This window comes from Echiichthys vipera, assembly GCF_963691815.1.
Source record: "Echiichthys vipera genome assembly, chromosome: 7".
Classification (NCBI taxonomy): domain Eukaryota; kingdom Metazoa; phylum Chordata; class Actinopteri; order Perciformes; family Trachinidae; genus Echiichthys; species Echiichthys vipera.
This window is the reverse complement of record NC_139832.1, coordinates 14,638,427-14,659,069: the sequence shown is the minus strand read 5'-3', so window position 1 is coordinate 14,659,069 and position 20,643 is coordinate 14,638,427. Positions and strand designations below refer to the sequence as shown.

The 20,643-nt window shown below is 40.6% G+C and overlaps 2 protein-coding genes across 4 annotated transcripts; both read right to left on the bottom strand.

Annotated features, from left to right (window-relative positions):
• Window positions 1-2,138: 2,138 nt before the first annotated feature.
• Window positions 2,139-6,363, bottom strand: aqp9a (aquaporin 9a). Its single transcript, XM_083917137.1, has 6 exons — window positions 6,271-6,363; window positions 5,937-6,063; window positions 4,826-4,963; window positions 4,548-4,666; window positions 3,589-3,806; window positions 2,139-2,582 (listed from the first exon to the last, which is right to left on the bottom strand). Exons 1-6 carry the CDS (start codon window positions 6,346-6,348, stop codon window positions 2,372-2,374), a joined length of 891 nt encoding a protein of 296 aa, XP_083773263.1. The 5' UTR covers window positions 6,349-6,363; the 3' UTR covers window positions 2,139-2,371.
• Window positions 6,364-6,519: 156 nt separating this feature from the next.
• On the bottom strand, window positions 6,520-19,947 carry LOC310948936 (cingulin-like protein 1). 3 transcript variants are annotated; one of them, XM_083916240.1, is made up of 19 exons: window positions 19,907-19,947; window positions 17,175-18,168; window positions 17,007-17,101; window positions 15,927-16,029; window positions 15,727-15,822; window positions 15,488-15,636; window positions 14,172-14,313; window positions 13,849-14,061; window positions 13,550-13,756; window positions 13,348-13,452; window positions 12,989-13,141; window positions 12,652-12,822; window positions 12,203-12,355; window positions 10,403-10,492; window positions 9,067-9,150; window positions 7,766-7,890; window positions 7,385-7,493; window positions 7,130-7,293; window positions 6,520-7,042 (listed from the first exon to the last, which is right to left on the bottom strand). In XM_083916240.1, exons 2-19 carry the CDS (start codon window positions 18,144-18,146, stop codon window positions 6,964-6,966), a joined length of 3,210 nt encoding a protein of 1,069 aa, XP_083772366.1. In that variant the 5' UTR covers window positions 18,147-18,168; window positions 19,907-19,947; the 3' UTR covers window positions 6,520-6,963. The 3 variants fall into 3 exon arrangements, with proteins under 3 accessions (XP_083772366.1, XP_083772365.1, XP_083772367.1); XM_083916239.1 differs by lacking the exon at window positions 19,907-19,947 and adding an exon at window positions 19,802-19,848; XM_083916241.1 differs by lacking the exon at window positions 19,907-19,947 and adding an exon at window positions 19,802-19,848 and having other exon boundaries at window positions 15,966-16,029.
• Between the last annotated feature and the right edge of the window lie 696 nt (window positions 19,948-20,643).

Here is a 20,643-nt window from a genome sequence, read left to right as displayed (position 1 = left end):
TGCTCCATGTATGCAATCATGCAATGTATACACAACAAACTGACATGAACAATAATCTGGTGTGTACTTTGACCCTCAGGCTGGTGTCAGATGAACTCATCCTGCAACACCCTAATTCCTCCCTCAGATAGATACGTACCTCTCCACTCAGCAGTGGGTCTTTGTTATTCTTGTATGGAGCTCTGGTGCCGTTTCTTCCTCCAGTGTGGCTCAGCAGCAGGAGGGCTTTACTTGTAACTGTCTGCTGGTGTCAGTGACCATCACCCTGTCTCTGAAAGGAGTTTAACGTGTCACTGAAGGCACCAGTGGTGTAAAGTGACACTTTATCAAGTTCTGCTGAATTACAATTTTGAGGCACTTTATTTGAGATTTTCATTTTATGCAATTTGTCTCCTCCACCTGAGAGGGAAAGGTTGTTCTTTTGACACTTTAAATTAAATTAAAATTGTATGCACAAAACCTGAGCAGCCTCTAAAATATAAAGATTTGACTGAACTACTCAACAGTATGTAGCGACAGTAACAGTAATATTCTACTTACAGTACATCTGCTATGTAATATAACATTTACATACATAATATGTGGAATTCCATTAAATTCAATTCACTTTTATTTACAGTGCCAAATCATAACAAAAGTTATCTCAAGACACTTGACATATAGAGTAGGTAAAGACCACACACATTTTTCCCCCATGAGCAGCAACAAGTATCACTATCTTTAATTTAAAAAAAATAAATTATTATAGTTATTATATACAGTATTAATCCAACTATCTTGTGCACACTGTGGATACAGACCTTCCTTTTAATGAGCAGGAACATCGAACAGACCCAGCTCTATGGAGGACGGACATCTGTCTTAACTGGTTGGGAAGGAAGAAAAGGAGAGAGAAAGAGAAAAGACACAGACAGACAGTCCCAGAGATTTAAAACCTTGGGATACATCTTTTATTTCCAGCAGTTAAATGGTTGAAATGAAAAAAAATATTTGCACATTCATAGCTTCTGGATTTTTCAATGGGAGAGGAGAAAATGTGCTAAACGGAACTTTTCTGGAGGGGATCTTCAGTTCAGTTTGAGTTTTATTGCTCATACTAGGTTAACACTGGGTCAAATCTTTAAGTAAAAATTTGAATTTAGCAGGCCTGTGAATGATTTGTCCAGGTCATCGTTAACCCCAAAGCAATTTCAGTCAAAAGCAACTGGACTTGGTTATTTATAATCTTTTAGAGTACTTTTAACTCTAAAAGATTATATTTGCCTTGTGTTATTTATACTTGATATCTTGATGGTGTCTCTCCAGAATGACAGGAAGGCTACTTTACTGTGAGGGCGGTGTATAACCACAATCCTTTAACAGCTTTACCTCTCCAACAAGACAGTCATCACTTGAGGTTTGAGTTCAAATCAGGCGTCCCACTGTGATTCACATCCTCTTTGATATGTACAAGGACATTAACTGGAGCAATCAGCTCATACAGGGAATATTTTACAACATAACGCTCTGAGCTGACACTGAGAGGTGTAATCATCCTCTGCGGTCATAACAACTAAAAACAAATGCTCCATCTCTCAGGTCCGTGCAATTATCGTTGAAGGTGTTTTTGTTCTTGTCTGCTGGTGAGGTTTACCGCAAAGATTTATGTCTGCTGTTACTGTCCTCTTTCATTTAATCACACAACAATTAAAGGGACATAAGAGGAGAAATGGGGTAGTAGTGTGCTGAGATGGAAATTGCATGAACAAACTGTCAGCTTAACTGCAGTTCCCACTGATGAATGTAATAGATGATGGAGTCTCTTCTCAGAAGGGAAATGGCTCTTATGAAATTGATACTTGTAGAAACTTTAATGTAGACAAAACAACAACACGGAGTAAAATACAAATATTAAATAAAGAACAGGAGAGGGGTTCCTTGTGGTTTGCCACAGAAGAAAACAATAATAGTAACACCAAAAAACACAACTTTTTTAAATGAATTAACAGAGAATATCATCACAACCACTAAAGAAAATGGGAGTAAATCAAAAAAGAGACTTGCAGGCATATCAAACTATAGTAGCAGTAGTAGTATAGTGCCAGTACCAATTTTCTCGAAGTGAATATAGCAAATAAAGGGTCTAATCTAATCTATAATACAGTATTTACAACATGTATATTAAAATTCATAACAATGTGAAGTACACAGGACTGAGATTTTCATGTGTGTATGAAACATAAAAAGTGAAGTTGCAAAGAAGACAGTCCAATATTAGTGTGGACACTGACAGAGGAACTTGTCCTTACAGATGGAAGCTGTGCGGTGTGTTCACTGACAGTAAAACAGCTGAATCTGACCAGTTAGGTTAATGTCTTTTCTTTTTCTTTTTTTAGCTCATGGTGATCATCTCATATTTGTCCTTCAGACTGCTGTCCTCATCGTCTTCATCGTCCTCCTCGTCCTCATCCTCCTCCACATGGGGCTTCTCGGGCTCATCGCGGTGGTGGTGCAGCTCAATGAGCAGGTAGTAGATGATGGCTGCGATCACGCCTCCCACCATGGGCCCGGCCACAGGGATCCACCACCAGTTGTCTGCAGTGCTGTAAGCATAAAAAAAGACGTGAGAAGAAAGAGTTAAATCAATCTCTGGCAGTCACACGGGCAGCCGACACTGAGGCCACCGTGGGCCACTGGTGCCACCACTGGATCATTCACAAGCATCGACTGCATCTGTCCAGCACATGTGACATTATGTAACACTGTGTCAGCAGCTCAGGTATCAGTTTCCAGAACGACAAATGATAAACTACATTACTTAATTTATCAACTGTCTACATTTAACTGCAACAATCTCTTTAAAGATTTATTCTTTGACTAAATTCATCCGTCAACTATCTACAAAATGTTAATCCGAATCTGCAAAATGTCATAAAAGCAGGCGGTTATACTATATATAATAAAAATGAAAGGTGAAGTAACTCAGAGAGCGCAGACCTCTGCCAAAGCCATGCCATATTACAAAATGTTAACAAAATGAAAAATATTTTGTCTATCTGCGATGTTATTCGGATTCTCTCCAGATTTCAAAAGGGCTCTTCCTTGGCCTGTGCTACAAACCAAACCGAAAACATGAAAACCAGATGTATTTCTTCGAGCGACCAGAATCTTGTATCACAATGATATCAAATAACATCTATAGTATAAAGTCAGACAAGCAATAACATTTTTCTCGGTTCTCTCCCACAAATGATTCACATTATGGATACCCTTTTCTATGTTTCTATAATGGAGCTGGAATACAATTCATCAGTCGACAGAACTGACATTTTATTCATACAATCCATAACTTAGAGTCAACTATATAGGTTGATAACATTATCATTAAGTGTTTAGATGTAATTCGTATTTATCCTATGTTTCTTTATAGTTTTTTATGAAGTTATTTTCCTGGTTCTCTTTAATAACATCATCTTATAATCAGTAAATCTAACCACTTTTTAAATGAAGGCGTATTTTGACACACATAACTGAATTGATCCAACCTAGGTACATGAGAAAAATAACACATCAAACTTATCAAAGGGCTCTTTGGGGGGGTTCAGTTACCTGAAGACCTCCATCCCCCATCCCGCTATAGCTGTGAACAGTCGGGGTCCCAGGTCTCTGGCAGGGTTCAGGGGGTAGCCACAGTTCAGTCCCATTGACACGCCGATGGCCATGATGATCAGACCAATAGCAAGTGGCTCCACGCCTTTGGGAGCTCCAATGTTTCCACCATCAATAATAGCCAGGATACACAGAACCAGCATACCTGTCCCTATCACCTGCAGGAGTGGAACGTCATATATTTGGTAAACTGCAGAGTTTAGGCAGGTATGGGATCAACACATGCTAATATTTTCTGTAATTTTGTTTCTCTTGACTTGAGAGGTTTGTGTGTAAGCTATTGGCTACCTACTTCTCCTACGCAGGCTTTTTTTTTTACATGTATATATCAGTCTGTCAATATACAAATGTCATTGTTTGTCTTTTTTAAATGAATGAAATATGTAGAGTTTTAGGTAAACTATGTCATATTGCAGTATATGATACCTTCTAACTGTGTAATCTGTAATATGTATAACTGAACCAAGTGATCTTATAGGTTTTAACTGCTGTCAATTCAGTATTTAGGGGGTGCACCCTTTACAGCACCACAGTTACACAGACATTTGAAAGAAAACATTAATGTGAGCACAGCCACTCTGATGAGAATTATCTCAGTGGTTCACTGGGTGTGCTTTTCGACAGTTTTAAGCTGGTAGACGTGTTATTTTTGGATCACTGCACCGACTAAAAAGGCAGAAAATGGTGTTAATTATAGATCTGACCTTCCACTGAATGCCAGGAAATGGGTCATTAGACCCAAAACTGAAGCAAAAGGGGGGGGGGTTGTTCTCAGACTTAACGGGCCAATCAATTTTGCATTAGTTACATTTTCCGGACTTTGCAGAATTTAGAGCCTGAATGGGAGCGGCAATGCAAAATTTTGGGGAGGTCATTGGGTCACAGCAACTAGAGCTCACCTGATCGATGAAGCCGCCAAGGATTGACAGGTGTCTCGCGGGGTAGGAAGCAAAAATGTGACCTGTTGCGTTGATTCCTGTCACTGACAGAATCCCACTGGTGAAGTCCATGAACGCATCTGTGAGGAGGACAAATAGATGGTTGTAAATGTGCACAGGGACCCACATTAGTATCTCATATTGATGAACATGCAGCTGAAACTTTCTCTGCGGCAGCCATTACCAACTGGTATGGTTTGATATGCATGTGTACAGGAATAAAGTACAGGTATATTCACCATAGTATAATGCAAAGACTGCTGCAGCTCCAGCAAAAGCACCAAGAAACTGGGCAATGACGTAGAAGGGAAACTTCCAGATCTTTAGTTTGCCCAGAATCACCATGGCCAGAGACACAGCAGGGTTCACATGGCCCCCTAGGTTGGAACACAAAGCAGAGAGTGAAAGAGGGGTGCGGTGGGTGGGGGGTGTCTGGCATGATATCCTCTCCATCATTAACAAGACTGTCACATTTACGAGGGGCAGCAGAAGGGAAGCGGCCCCCGGGGGCGGTGCAGGGTTTTGTTATGTATGTTCACGGGCAAAGAGGCAGAATAATGGTCACATATTAGAATTTCAACCTAAGCCAGAAAACAAAAGGGAGCATTATTCTGCTCCTTTTTTTTCTTCTTTTTTTTTTTAAGCCAAGCTGCACCCACATCCCGGCAGTTTTTAATTTTTAAAAAACATCTGTCAGTGATCATTCTTTGTGAATTTTATTTGGTCCTTTTGATGTGAAATTGAAAGTAGCTGAAGCCCAGATGAGGCAAACAGTCTCATTTAGACAGATGAGCGTAGCCTATGATCAATGCAGTTTGCAGGACATTTAGTGCCCTGGGTTATGTATGACCCAAGAGAGGCTGTGCACTAGCACTAACAAATCAATGGTCAGTACACTTTCATTGGCTCTGGACCGAGAGCTGGAACGTTCCTGCTGACACTGGAGCTGTGGAGGTGGCATATGGCTGGACAGGAAGTCATAAAGTATTTTTTTTACAAGCTGTATGCCTCATGGGTAACAATGTTTTCATTACAACACATGCAAACAAGCTGTGTCGGGGTCGTTTGCATTAACTTTTAATTATTTGAATGCAGTCTGTCGCTGAACAGTAGATTTATCGCAGCAGAGATGCTGAATATACGAAAAAAAAACTATATTATTAAATCTTGATGTTTGTTTGTTGATTTGACAGGATACCCGCAGAGTAGAAACTTGATCTTTATTATGTTATACTTTATATTTCATGTGTATTAGATCCATATCAAGCTGGCGAGGTGTGGTGGGTCATGCAAAATAAGCTGAGTGAAAATAAACAATTAGGTGCAGAAGTTCCTCCAAAGCACATTTACCTGACACTCCACCAGCCACGTACGCCGCCATCATCAGTCCAACAGAGAAGCCGATGTGGACGGTGAGAGGCTCACCCAGGGTGTTTCGACTGAGGACGGTCTGAGCGACTGAGCCGCAGCCAAACAACTGAAAAACAAGAAGAAAACAGCAGATTGTCCCTGACATTATAAAGGGACAGGAAGATTTCTGCAGTCTGGAGCTCAACTCTTATAAACAAGATCTCAGAGTTGAAACAATTTTTAAAGCAAATATTTATAGCAATATATTTAATATTTTTTATTTCTAGCCTGAGAAAAAAAAAAACATAATTTTATAACATATAATGCTACTTACAACCAAGACAAATGTCCCCAGGAATTCTGCCAGGAATTCCTTGAGTATTCCATGTTTGAGAGCGCAGTGTTGCCTCATGCTTCTCTTGTGCTGTATTTCCAAGTATCACTCTGCCAAATGTCCAGTGGTGTGAACCTCTGGAGCTGTCAAATCTCCACCTCTACCCGACCACAACCATTCAGCACGGACCATTGATCCATTTGTAAAACCCTCAGACTCCTCTTATCAACACATTTGTCGCGAGGGGATATTTGTATTTTATCTCCATTACATTCAACTTCAAATCTGATTTTCTTTATTTGTCTGTGACGTAAGAGGACAAACATACAACTGGGTTTTATTCATTTTAAGAGTTTCCGGAGGATGGAACTTATTTTTATTGTTTTTTTCATTAGTTTAAAATTTGCAGTTTATACATTTACGCACGCAGCAAAAGAATAACTTATGGAACAAATTAATTAACTTGAGTACAGGTAAATAATCCAGTTTGTCTGCATTGTAAAACGTCAGTCAGGTGTTTTAGTTATACATATTGCCACAAGAGGTCAGGCTTGGTAAGGTACCACGCTATTCACAACTGGAAACATCACCAAATTACACCTGAGCGTGTTAATGGTATGATATCAAGGATTCTTCACAGTGAGTCCAACGTTTCTTGATAAAGTCCAGAAATTACTGTTTTTATCACGCCAGTCAATCAGATCCAATGTCATCCACGTCTTTCACATCGCCCTCCACGGCCTTAATGAGAGGAGGTGACTTCCTCTTACGCCTGTTAATGCAAAAGAATGAAATTAAAGAAAGATGTCATGCAACACTGCAGATTAAACGCAGAAAGTGGCAGAAGGTGAGTGGTCACCTCATCTCGTTCCGCAGTGAGCTCAATTGGCCATGAAGCTGCTCGTTGGCCTCGATCTGCTCATCCAGTTCTCTCTGCACCTTCTTTTTGGCGTGTTCCAGACGCTCGATCTCCTCCTCCGCCTCATCCATCTGCCTCTTCGCCGTCTTCAGTCTCTGAGTCAGCTGCAGAGTTGACAAAAGTGAAATATTGAGTCAAGAGTCAAGTCTGCAGCTACTTTGCTTTTGTGTCTTTAGCAGTTAAAGAAGTGTCTACCTGGTCTGCCTGGCTCTGCAGGTTAATGCGTTCCTCATCCGTCTGCATCTTCATCTCCTTCACCTTACGCTCCAGCTTGCGGTTTGCTTGTTGCAAGCTGTTGTTGTCTCTGTGAGCAAAAAGCACCGAGAGATTACATCGCTGCTGCAGCTTCCTGTAACTCAACACCTTCCCAGTGTGTTTTGGACCAGAGATACTCTCACTCTTACAACCACAGGGAAAAGTGATATGAGTGGGTTCACTGCTCGACAGCTACCATCAAGTATCTGATGGAGCCATTATCCAAAGTGTTATCCTGTGCTGATAAATACAAACTCTGTATACAGTAAATTTATTTTTGTTAAGAGCAATGGGGTCATTATTTCATGTGCAGGTGTTCACCTCTCTTCTCCTTGCAACCTTTCTTCAAGTTCCTGGATGCGGCTGTTAAGTTTGGAGACAAGTGAATCCTGGTTGGTCCTCTGCGACCCTTCCAGATGAGTCACTCTGCTCCTCAGGTCTTTATTCTGACAGCGGAAATGAAACAGATGAATTACATAAATTATGAAAAATTTAAAGGTACCCGGGGAAGTTTTCTGACCACTTCTGCTATGGAGCAATAGCAAAGTACAGGAGGACATGCAAGCAAGGCCAGATTATGTATTCAGCACATTTCAGCAACAGGGAATTAAAAGTGCTTCAACACTAAAACTACCAACATTAAAGAGCAATTAAAACAATTAAAATCAATAAATACATTTTAAAAAAGCCAAAATAGAACACGGTATGTATAAAGTACAATAATAAAAAGTTACATTGCAGTGTAAGAAATTAACAATTATTTGATTAAAAAAGCAGTGTCAAATAGTCAAGCCTTGATTTAAAAGAACTGAGAGTTGCAGTGCACCTGCGGTTTTCTGGGAGTTTGTTCTAGTTATGTGGCGCATAAAAGCCAAACGCTAATTCTCCGTGTTGTGTGCACGCTCAGAAGCCTGCACATGACGCAATACGCGGTACAGCCAGTGGTTTCACATTATTCCACTAATCTAAAAGAAATACAACATTGTGCCAAAAAGGGCCGGGAAGAAGTTTTCATATAATAAAATTATGAGCAAGGAAAAGCATTTTGACCATTTGCTCAAGGATACATATGCATTTTGATAAATAAAATAATAATATCATATATATATAATGAATATAAACAAAAAAATGTGTTTGTTTCACCGAGCTCCTTCGAGTAGTCTAACACTGACATCTAGATGACAGCAGAGAGCAATGATGCTGAATTATCTGTGCTGTTGAATGTCCTGCAGATCTGATAATAATAATAATAATAATAATAATAATAATAATAATAATAATAATAATAATAATAATAATAATAATAATAAAAACATTTTTTTTAAAGCCAAAGAAAAATAGGATTAGAAAAATTATTCAGGGTCAAGTCAAGATTCAAAAAATGTATGTTCAGTAATATACTAATTAAAATGTTAAAGTGCATATTATCAGTATAGTTAAAATGTAAAAAGCACATCTTTAGGCAGACAATATTATAATATAAAATCCTTATAAAATCCTGTGACCTAACTGCAATTTCAGTCATGTAATAACAGATGGTCGGATATGACATTTCTGAGATTTAAAAAAAAAAAGATGAACTCTGGTTTGTTGTCCAGGTTGTGTGGGGTAAGATGTCATACCTGTCGCTCCAGGCTTATCTTGTCACACTCCAGGTCCTGCCTGACCCCTCTCTCCTGCATCAGCTCATTCCTCATCTGATCCATCTGTCACAACGAGAGGGAAACAAAGTTTTTAGCATTCAGCAGAGGAGGAAACTCAGGTCTCAAGTCAATTTTGGGACAGTTGTACTGTACTGTAGGCTACTTATACTTCTACTCCACTACACTTATCTGACAGTTGTTGTTACTAAACTTATTAAGATTTTACATAAATAAAAACAATAATTTGACACATTCTTAAAGATTAAACCAGTGTGTCCCAATCTTTACTTCTTGTGACAAAAATGAAGCCTCTTGTCATGTTTCAGATGTCTACGAGTTTTTGGCAGAACAACCAAAGAGACATTTAAGCTCCAAATGATCTGATATTTCTTCATAATATATGGCATCTCACAAACGTTTAGTAAGTTAAGAAGGAGAAATATATGTGCACTGAATGAGGGCTGGGTGATATGACGACATATATTGCAGAAACAATTTAAAAAAAAGTCTATCACATAATATATTTATAAAAATGAGCGGCACAACTGCGTTACAGCAATATTTACTTCATTTGGAAAACGCTCTGAATTCTGATCCAATACTATTTATTTATTGAGTTATCAGAAAACATGCTATATCTTTATTGAGATATGAAATGAGTTATATCGGGATAGAGATATCACCCAGCCCTACACTGAACCACCTTGTAATTCTTTATGCTTTTAGAGCTAATTATGGGCTTGCACTTTATATGTACTTCCTTTCATATTGACTGAAAACACAGTCGAACCTTATTAAAAAAGGGCAGCACTTTCAGGTTAAATGAAAAGTTTTCAGCCTAATTCCTAAAACAAGAGGAAATGCTGTCTGGTTTGAGCAGCCACATCAGACCTAAAGGCTCTCTACTCTCTAATAACATCCAGAGGCCCAGTAAAGAGGGGGGTGAATAGCCGCTCACAATAGTTTGCTGTTTTTTGTCTTTGCGCTGTGTTTTGTGTCAATTAGTCTGCACCACTTTGCTCCCATGAATGGTGGCCTACTTTACAGGCGGATGTGAGGCTCTCATGACGACATCAGAGATGGAGAAACATACGCTCAGTCAGTGCAGTTCAGGCGTATTTCTGGCTGTTACAATGTGAATGCAGAGAAACAAAACAAAAAGTGTCTGGGGGGAAATCTGAGTCCTCAGCCCTACATCTGTTTATCATAAACAGATGTAGGGCAGGATGCCCGGGGCGTAAAGGTGGTTGCTTCACAGTTGGGGAAATTTATAAATGTTAGCAAATACTAACTGAGAGTGAGGGAGTGAACCTGCCTGCTCTTTGGTTTTGTCTAATCGCTCCATCAGGCGGTCAGCACTGCTGCGCTCATCATTGAGATCTTCTTCTAGTTGGCTAATGCGTCCCTGAGAAGAGAGGAACACATGACAAATGTGTCAAATCATCATCAAGTTAAAATATACTGCATTACGCTGCAATGTTTAATGAAGTACTGAGGACATTTCGAACCCATCCCTTGGGGCTGTGGTTAGAAAAGCTGACTCTGAAGAAGCCTATTGAGTAAAAATATATAAAGACAGATCTGGAAATACATGCAGTAAGACAAAGTGAATAACATCCTTTGATACGTGTTCACTGCTGAATGGGCGAGAGTGTTTGACACTGGGAAAGGGGAGGAAGAGAGAAAGATGTTCCCAGAACACCCAGACAGGTCTGATAACTTTGTACAGTAAACACGAGCTGCCCTGGTCGATACGAAGTGTCAACAGCGATCACACTGTGTGTTTTGTCATCATCAGCAAAAGAAACAGTGCTGAGCAGTGAGATGTTGTTGCTGTTTCTCTTTAGCACCCTTATAATTCACAAGAACCAGTGAGTGCAAATACTGGCACCTGGACATATAAACACTTCAAAACATGTGATAAATCGATGCATCTCGGACTGTGTGAGGACAGTTTCTAATTGAAAGCTCCAGATGATCAACAGTTTAGAATTGTAGCTTTTAGGCAAACATATACACAGTATGTTATTATGCCAGGGGACGTTGTGTTTAAAGTGCTAAAGGATGAGATCTACTGTGACCTCGGAGATACTTAATTTCATTCAACCTTTATGTGTCAAAACCCTACTGGACAACATTTAGGCTGTCAGTCACATCATTCATTCTTAGTAGGTGCTGTGTAACAATAATCTGCACAAAAAGACCTGAGGGAGACAATTTGTGGTCAAAATATCATCCAATCTTTACAATAAAAAGGACAATTGGGGATGAGAGATCAGTTTGTGGGTATTTTTCTTTTCTTTTTCATCCATAAGCAACAATTCATTAATATTCACGTTGATGCAAATTGAATTAGTTTTACTACATCCTGCACTGTGACAAAGTATACCTATTATTTGGATGCATCTTTATTTTCCGACAACAGCTTAAAGGGGGCTTCAGTTTATTAGTCATGCTACTCAGCCGAAAAAAACAGTTGTACAGTTTAAAGTCTGATGTGGCTCTGAGGGGATGTTTCCAAAACCTGAGAGGTCAGCTTGGGCTTGGAGAACACCGATGAAACCAGGGAAGGCCAGTCAGAGAAAATCTAATGAAGGAAGAAATTTAGGATCCAGTGACCCACACTAGAGACTTAAGGTCAGTATATCTCTGTCTCTCGCAATAATAAATACTGTTAATTTCACATGTTTCCTAAGTTGAAAATCTCAAAGATCTCTGTTGTGTTCTCTTTGGCGGTATCTATGCCTATAAGTGGTAATTGCAGGTGTGTTTTTAGATTTCTTTCTTTTAACTTTGGATTTCATCACTCTTTTCTTTGCCTGTTCTGCTGTAGTAACCGTTCATCCACAAGGCTCACACACAAGTAAGTCTAAGAGTGAGTCTGTTGCATGAGCTCCGTCTACCCTCTTTGGCGGACCAGCCTACTGTGTGATGGTAACTTTGCGCTGCTTGTGATTTTTCACCACAGACACCTGGTTTGTAATACTGCAAATGCAAGTGCTTTCATCAGTGGGCCACAGGCTCAATCCCCATTGTGTTACCCCATTTGGCCACAGATAGTGACTTAACAGAACCTTATTTAAATACAAGTCTTTGAGTTTGCTGAGACGTTTACCTCCATGATTTTGACATGGCGCTCTCGCTCTCCCACTGTGGCTGCGTTCCTTTCCTCCAGCTCCTCCACCCTCTGCTCCAGTTGCCGGCCCCTCAGCTGGGCCTCCTGCTGCTCCCTGCGACACCGCCGCAGATCCTCCTCCAGAGGAAGCAGCTGAACACATAACAGACCACAGTACAAACACACACTGTAAGATAAGGTAACATGCAAAGTCTTCTATTAGGTAACGGTTAATCAGTCAGACGTTATTAAACTAATGTAGAATTGTTAATCTACTCTTACGTTTCTGTTTAATCTCACACAAAAAAACACCTAATAAAAAGAGAAATACTTATTTTTTTAAAAGGGACATCATTTCTTTCCAACCTAGTGTTGACTTTCCATGTTATTGGTGACTCAAACAGTTGAACTCACATGCTTATGAATCAGAGAGACAATGAGTACCACACCTCTTCCTGAAGTTTTTTGGCTGCCTGTCGGGATTTCTCCAGCTCTGCTCCCTTTTCCTGCAGCTGTCTCCGCAGCTCGTCCAACTCCCTCTGATTCCTCTCTTTGGCCTCATCGACCTGGTTCTGAAGTACATCTGTGGACGCCTCGCACTCCTCCATAATGCTATTCATCTGAGATAAACAAAGAGCTTCTTTAGTGAGATAAGTGGACCTCTTTGGGTATATGGACGAGACTATCCAAGCACAAGAAAAGCAGCAGATAACAAAGTTTCTGGTTTCATTTGGCTCAGAAAAAGCAGAATTTTCCCCCAATAAAGAGTCCGGGTCCACCTCTCACCTTCCTTTGCAGTTGCTCCACAGTCCTGTCCTGAAGCCTCCTCTCATCCTCCAGTTCGGTTTTTATCTTCCACAGCTCCTCTATTTGTTTCCTCTCCTCCTTGAGCTTCTCCTTCAGGTCCCTGTGCTCATGATTTAGTTTGGTCAGCTTACTCTGGGAAAAAATGAAAACAAAGAAAACTGAATAACTGTGAGCTTCCAAGCATGGCTAAAAAGGCAGCTTGAGGTGTAGAGAGGTATGAAACGTGAAAAGAAAGAGGATGGCATGCAGCAAACTATGTTGCAGTTGCATGGTATGCATCTAAACCGTCGCAATGCCACCAAGCTGTTTTTCTAAAGGTAACAGTAACCTCCCTTTACCTGCACGTCCTCCAAGCGAGTGAGCAGCGACTGGTTGGACTGACACATCTCCTCCTCGTTCCTCCTCACATCTCTCAGCGCTTCCTCAACTTGCTGCTTCTCCCTCTTAGGAAACAAGGAAAACATATAGATCACATCAGTAAGATAAATGTGGATTAAAAAAAACCTTCTAGAAACAAACTAAAGTAAATCACTTTCCCACCTCCATCTGCTTCGCTCTCTGCTCAAGCTGTCTTTCTGTGGCTTTAGACTCCTGGATTGCCAGGCTCAGCTGATCCAGCTTGTTGTTCAGCTCCTGTACTTTTCCTCTCAGCTGATCTCTGTCCTGACTCAGCTCCTTCAACTGAGCCTTAGCTGCACCTCTATCTTCCTCTGCTTCGACCTTCCTTTGACCCAGCAGAGCACTGCTCTGTGACGCAGGGGGCGAAATAATAGATGATGGAACAATCTTTTAAGCTTTTGGGTATGAAGAGAAGTAGAAGAAAATGTCTTCCTTGTTACCTCTTTAGCCAGATCTAAATCCCTGAGCAGCCTTTCAAGCTCATTTTCATATTCATCCTTCAGAGCGGACATGTATGTGTCATGAGTCTCCACCTCCTCTTTGAGTGCCCCCTTCAGGGCACTGAGCTCCCGCTCTCTGTGGTGCAGCACCTCTTCCTGCTCCTCCTTCACCTGTAGCATCTCCTGGAAGTCCATACGCAGCTGCGCCATTTCCTTACAGACATCCATCAAAATACTACGTCACCACCTTAAGCCCAGTGAAGAAGCTTTACAGAGCTGCTGTTGATTTGTGAAGTGCATCTTGTTCATGTGCTTTCATTTACCTCCAGAAGAACTTCTTTGTCTGTATTTATCACCTCGGCCTTCTTGGCATGGTCCAGCTCATCGTGCATCTCAGAGAGCTGCTGTTGAAGGTCTTTCATCTCCGTCTTAGATCTCTCTCTCTCTGCCTTCATCTGAGTCAGCCTGACGACATTTAAAAATGTGCAGGAAAGAGAGATACATAACAGATTTGTTTTAGTTCCATATTTTATATCGAGGAAAGAAGCCTGCTTACCCTGCTTTAACGTTTTAAGAAGGGGTTTGACAGGACTAGATAACAAAAAAGGATATCTGCACACTTAATCCAAATGGTATTTGACCCTGCTTTCAGTCAAATGAACTTCATCAGATCATACATCACAGTTCACTTGAATGAACTTAGTGCAGAGGTTTTCAAAAAGAGAGGCGGGCCCCACAGTTTCAGGGGAGGCTCAATGAATGGAAGTAATATAATCGACTAGAATCATAAAAGTGTGTGATTTGGTTAAAAATGTACAGAGATACAGTAGATTTTTTTTTTTGGGGGGGGGGGGTCTTACTGAGTCTGAAACTAATAAAGGCCTTAGGACACAACGTTTTGATGTATTTGGTGGAGTCTGACATTATGTCAAAAAGCAATATTGGGCTAGGCTCATTAAGCGTCTATGGGCTCAAATAACATAATCCTGATCCCATAGGCATCGGGGAATTTACAAAACTAAGCAATACAAACTAAGGGGGGTGGGAGGCTACTTTTTCCAAGCTTTGTCTGAGGGGAGGCTCACAGTCTCAGACTTTTAAACCCCCTGCCTTAGAGTATTAGCAGATGTTCAGTTAAAGAAAGTGTAACAGAGCATTGAGGTATTGTATTTAAAAACTGTTTAATTTGCTCTTCATAAAAAACATTTAACTTTGTTTAATAGACTTTGTGTTGCAACACTATAATTATTTAAAGGAATAGTTTGACTCTTTTGGGAGTAAGCCTATTTGCTTTCTTGCTAAGAGTTAATAATAATAATAATAATAATAATATAATATAATAATAAGTATTACGCTACAGCCAGCAGCTGGTTAGCTGTGCTAAGTAGCTAAATAAGCCTCCAAAAGCCTACTAAATAATCCTTCATCTTCATCTCTCGAAGCTCACTAATTTTCTATTTATATCTCATACAAAAAATGTGCTGTTTCCTCCTGTTTCCAGTATTTATTGGATACAATTTGGGGTCTTTAAATATGCTTTTCTTTATGCCAGTACTCTTTTAGTTGATACAATTTGTATATTTTTTAAACAATTTTTCATTGTAAACGTTGTGGAATGACCCAGAGGTGTGATCCTTACTCCTGTTTGGTGGACTGAAGTTGGGCCTCGATCTCATCCAGTCTGTCAGTGAGTTTACAGAGCTCCTCCTGACTTTTGGCCCACTCTTCCTGAAGTTTCTTCTTCTCTGTCCTGGCCTTTTCACAAGCCTTGGCTAGAGTCTTTTCATTCTGCAGCACAGCACACATCAACATCATCAGTCACAGGAATAGGAAGTGAGCGTTTCAGAAGTGAATCAGCAGGATGGGACCACACTACACCTTTATCTCTGTTTCCAGTTTTTTCTTCAATTCACAGACTTCTTTCTCCAGCACTCCCTGTTTGTCCTGCAAGAGCTTCACCTCAGCTGCATAATCCTACGTATGCGGAAAAGGAGATGCCCAACACCATTGTTAGATTCAGACATTAAATCATGCTGAACAGTGATCCACACCCGCAAACATCTCATCCCAACACACACTTTCTCTTTCACTATATTTTCAGCAGTCTTCCAGTTGACCTTGTTGACGCTTTCAAGCAGCAGGGTGACTTTCTTCTGAGTGGTGGAGTCATCATCAGTCGTTCTGAGAAGCAAGAAAAATATGACAGGGTGTAATGATAACATTTTATTTAGTCAGTAGCTAAACAAAGATATGGCAGTGGATAAAAACACGTACTTCTTTTCACTCAGGCTGCCATACAGTGGGTACACAGCACGTTTGAAATGCTCTACTTCATCACATATTTCTAAAAAAAAGGCACTGATGAATCATAAAAACGTACCGTGTGAAGAAGTTATTTTATCAGTGGAGACATGTACATGCTCTGCATTCCTGACTGCTGCGTGAGCACACACAGCTGGAGCAGCACCCCTTATCTGACTACACTACACGATCACAACCGCAAGCTAATCACCAAAAGGTGGCTGTCGGGTTGAAAAAAGGAGGTTGTGTTAAAGAAAACTTTGTTTTTATTATTGGAACGACAGTTGACGTCCTTGTTTATTTAGCTGTTTTAAAGACATAAATCCACATTTTGGCAGTAAACTTTATTTGTTATCTTGCAGAGAGAGGACAATGACAAAAATGAGAGTGGTATCAATCTTCTCATCTAACTCGCAGGAAAGGAAATAACCATATTTTTCAAAATGTATAACTATTCCTTTAACTTAGAGCAAAGATTCTCTGTACTAAAGATAAAACATTGCTGGCACCGACAACAGTGCTGTGTTCCCAGATTCTCAAACAAAGTTACTTTTCTCCTGATTTGTCTGTCAGAATGTTAAGGGGATCTTTGGTTCATGAAAAAGGAGAAAATCAGAATAAAAAGAATATAATATTGATACTGTCCTTGACTTTGGGGCTAAGGTAATGATCATGATCTGCGTTCTCAATTACTACTCCCATTGGAATCAATGCACTCAGTCCCTACCTCTAGTCTCCTAAAGAGGTGGGGCCGTGTCAAGACACATGTGACACAGATGCAGGAAATGGCTGTTAGTTGCACTGTCTCACTTTTTAACCGTCTCTGCTAAAAGTGCTCAGTGCTGAGTGGCACTTACCCATCCTTGAGGTAAGTGAAGAGTATTTGTTTTGCTGTGTCTTCAGGTGGGTCTACTGAGACTTCTTGCTGTCCTTTCAGAAGATCAGGAGTGACCTGGTTAGGAAATATACAGCAAATAAATACAACCTTTTAAATTACAGCTGTACCTTGGCACAAATCTCTTTACCTGTGTGTCTCTTTCATCAGGTTCATCAGTGTGGTCACTACATGACCTGGAGATGGAGGGTCTCTCTGCTCTTTGAAGTAATTTTGCAGCATGTGGAGACATCGTCTCTTTTCCCTGATGTCCTTTAAGCAGTGCGCTGGGCTTTTTCTCCTCCTTCGCCAAAGAGGCTTCTCCGCCAAGCAGTCGAGCCCTGGCTGACCCCGGAGGATATATCCCACCTGGGGTCTCGCCCCTGATGCCCTTCAGAGACGAGGCTCTGCTGGAGGAAGAGGAGGTGGACGAGGAGTCCGAGGTTCGACCACTGTCCACACTGCGCGACCTTCGACACTGCTCTGTGTCCAACCTGTTCCTTGGGCCTCCCCTTCCCCTCCGCTGGCTGCTGTTGAACTGGCTTATTAGCTTCCCTACAGATATAAAGGAGTCTGTGTCCATTGAGTTTGGGGACCTTGCGGGGACTTGTCTACCTGAAGGAGGTGTCTTGTTCCGGGCTTCCTCACTCTGGTCTCCCACTGGACTCTCAGCAGGTAGAGGGATCCTGGGTTTGTTCACATTAGCAGTCTCAGGAAGAAGGCCAGTGTTAAGCTGTCCAGGTTGAGCGACTGAAGCTGTTGAAGGATGGACTAAGTTCAGGCTATTATTTTCAGGGTCATAAGGTCTCAGAATCTCTGGGTGTTTCTGATAATGAAATGGGGAGGAGGTTGCAGTCCTCTGTGACTCAGAGGAAGAGTGTCTTTCATCCACAGACCTCCTCACCATGCCAGGATTGTACCCCGTCTGGTGGGTGATGACTGAGACATCCCGGTGGATCTCCTGGCCAGAACTGTTCAGAACTACATACGGTTGACCTTTAATCCCTTGGATCTGCACCCTGACTCCAAACAAGTTGTCCTGGCTCCCTCTGGGATTGTGTTGCTGCGTGTAGCTCCTCTGTATCCTTACGTCTGGAGAGCTGCTCAGTCTGTGAGACTCCATCGTGACTCAGGTGAAAAAGTCTCTGGTGAAAAAACAAACCCACATGGTAAATAATGACTCTGAAGGAGACCGACCCTGCTTTGGAATAGGAGACTGATGCATCAGGTTGGTCAAGATGAGGTTAGTGTTTACACAACATTGGAGTTGGGTCAGAGCCACACAATGACAGACATCCAAGGAGCTCCTCACAGAGCTGCACTTAGCAGACATAAAGACGGAATAAATGGACACTAACAAGCGCCTGATATTGCTGTGCAATGAAAACAGCACCTTCTGTGTGCTCATGACAGAGTACTATTGTACGACTGCATGACGACTACAACTGGCCGGGGTCTCCGAGGTGTCGTCACCCATTTCATAGTATGACACTTAAATATGTTACTGTGAGGCTGAAACACAAGAACACAGGAGGTGTTGTGCAACAGACAAAACAGCATCTTCTCAAGAGCACCCTCCTGAGCGTGGTCGCTTTAATTAATAACACAACATTGCAACTGTTTTATATTAATAAGTAATAAGTACCGAGAAGGCACACTTCACAAAGGGTTCTATGATTGCTTTAATAATGTTAATATATGATTTATGAGTGCTTTATAGATCAGTTGTAAGCTGTTAACAAGAACAACCTTTGTGTTGCCAGGTTATAAGAAATCCTTCTCCAGCATGACACTGACTTTGTCTCTTAAATTCGTCAGGAAGTCCCCTCAAATAGACTGTTTGACCACCAAAGTCAATTTATTACCAACTTTAATGACATCAAGTTATTAGATAGGAGATAGATAAGATAAGAGAGACTTTGTTGTCAGCCTTCCATCTACAGTGCAGGATATAGAGGAATGGCATTATGTTTCCCTGGTCCCAGTGCAAAAAACAAAAGAATGAATGAACTTCAGGTAAACAGCAAGACACACAATCAGGTACAGAATAAGAAGGTATAAACATGTAGTGCAATGACAAGCATTTAGTGAAACGACAGAAAAAAATCTAAACACAAGTAGTGTAAATGTGAATGCAGTTAGTGTAAATAAATGCATTAGTGCAATAAACAAGACTAAAAGTGGTTCCTTGAGGATATTTAACATTATCATACATAAACTAAGAGCTATAGCTCAAAATACAAAGTGTTAAGGGAGAATTTTGTACAACCTGGCAACCCAAATATGTTCCTATTATTAATAGCTTATAACGGTTCTATGACACAAACGTTAGTTAAGTATTAACCACTAACAGTATAGCTTATACATCCTTTATGAAGTGGGCTTCATTAGAAAGAATAAACCGATTTGTCCAAATCAAGTGTCTATGAATTTGTACAGTAGCCTTTGTTGGAGGGATGTTTCTATTATAATTTTATTTCAGCATCACACCGAAACGTGGAGCCTAACATTCACGGATTATCCCATACAGGTAGGTTGTGAAAACTTAGCCTGCTGCGGATCTGCGTTCATCCGGTTTCACTTGTGAACTTCACTTTACATTTTTAAATAAAAAAAAACAACCAAAGTCTACACTTTGAGAAAACATATATAACTTTACAAGCACATCAATTCAAGAATCATCAATCAAAAAGTATCAAAGAAAACCGGAGCTCTACGCTGACAGATGAAGAAAGCAGATACAGGCTGGATTAAGTTCATTAATATCCCTAAACTCACCGCTGAGCCCCGCAGATTCACTGGAAGTAGCTTTAGAAGAAATACCGTGATGTTATCCCAAGAAGTAAATACGTTACAAAGACATCGATCTGAGCTGAAACTCACCAGCTGCGTGTCCGGTCCGAGTGTCGAGTCTTCCTCCTCCGTCCGCTCACTGTCCTGCCTCCGCCCGGACACGGAGAGGGGCGTTCACTGCCTTTTCTGTGTCCGATATTCAAACCACATGACTTTCTGCTGCTAATTATGGTGACATACTTTATACATCTCACCATATTTATACGAATCTAATGAAGAACAATAGGAGCATTTATCTCACTGCAATGCGATAATAAAACACAACTGTGCGTAATGGGAAATATGACTAACAAGGACTGTTGGAGGTAAGAAGGGGGGTTAACGGTTTTAAAGAGTCCGGGAGAGATGATTGCAGATGTTTGGTGTTGAGTAGTGTAGCATTTAGTAGCTTATACCAGTATAGGAAATAGATCAACTATTTGATGGGAAACTTTTGTCTGAAAAAAATAGAGGCATTTACAAAACTTTGGGGCAATTAAAAGAATAATTAGAGCATAAAGTTGCTGTTTAATGTGAAATGAGCCCAGATTAAAACGCATACAGTAGCCTAATGACCAGCGGTGGAAAGTATAAATACAATTACTCAAGTTCTGTGCTTAAGTACAGTTTTTAGGCATTTGTACTTTACTTGAGTATTTCCATGTTATGCTGCTTTATACTTCTACTCCACACCATTTCAGAGGAAATATTGGACTTTTTACTCTACTGCATTTATTTGGTCTCTCCAGCTACTTGTTACTTCACAGATTTAGATTATTAATACAAAA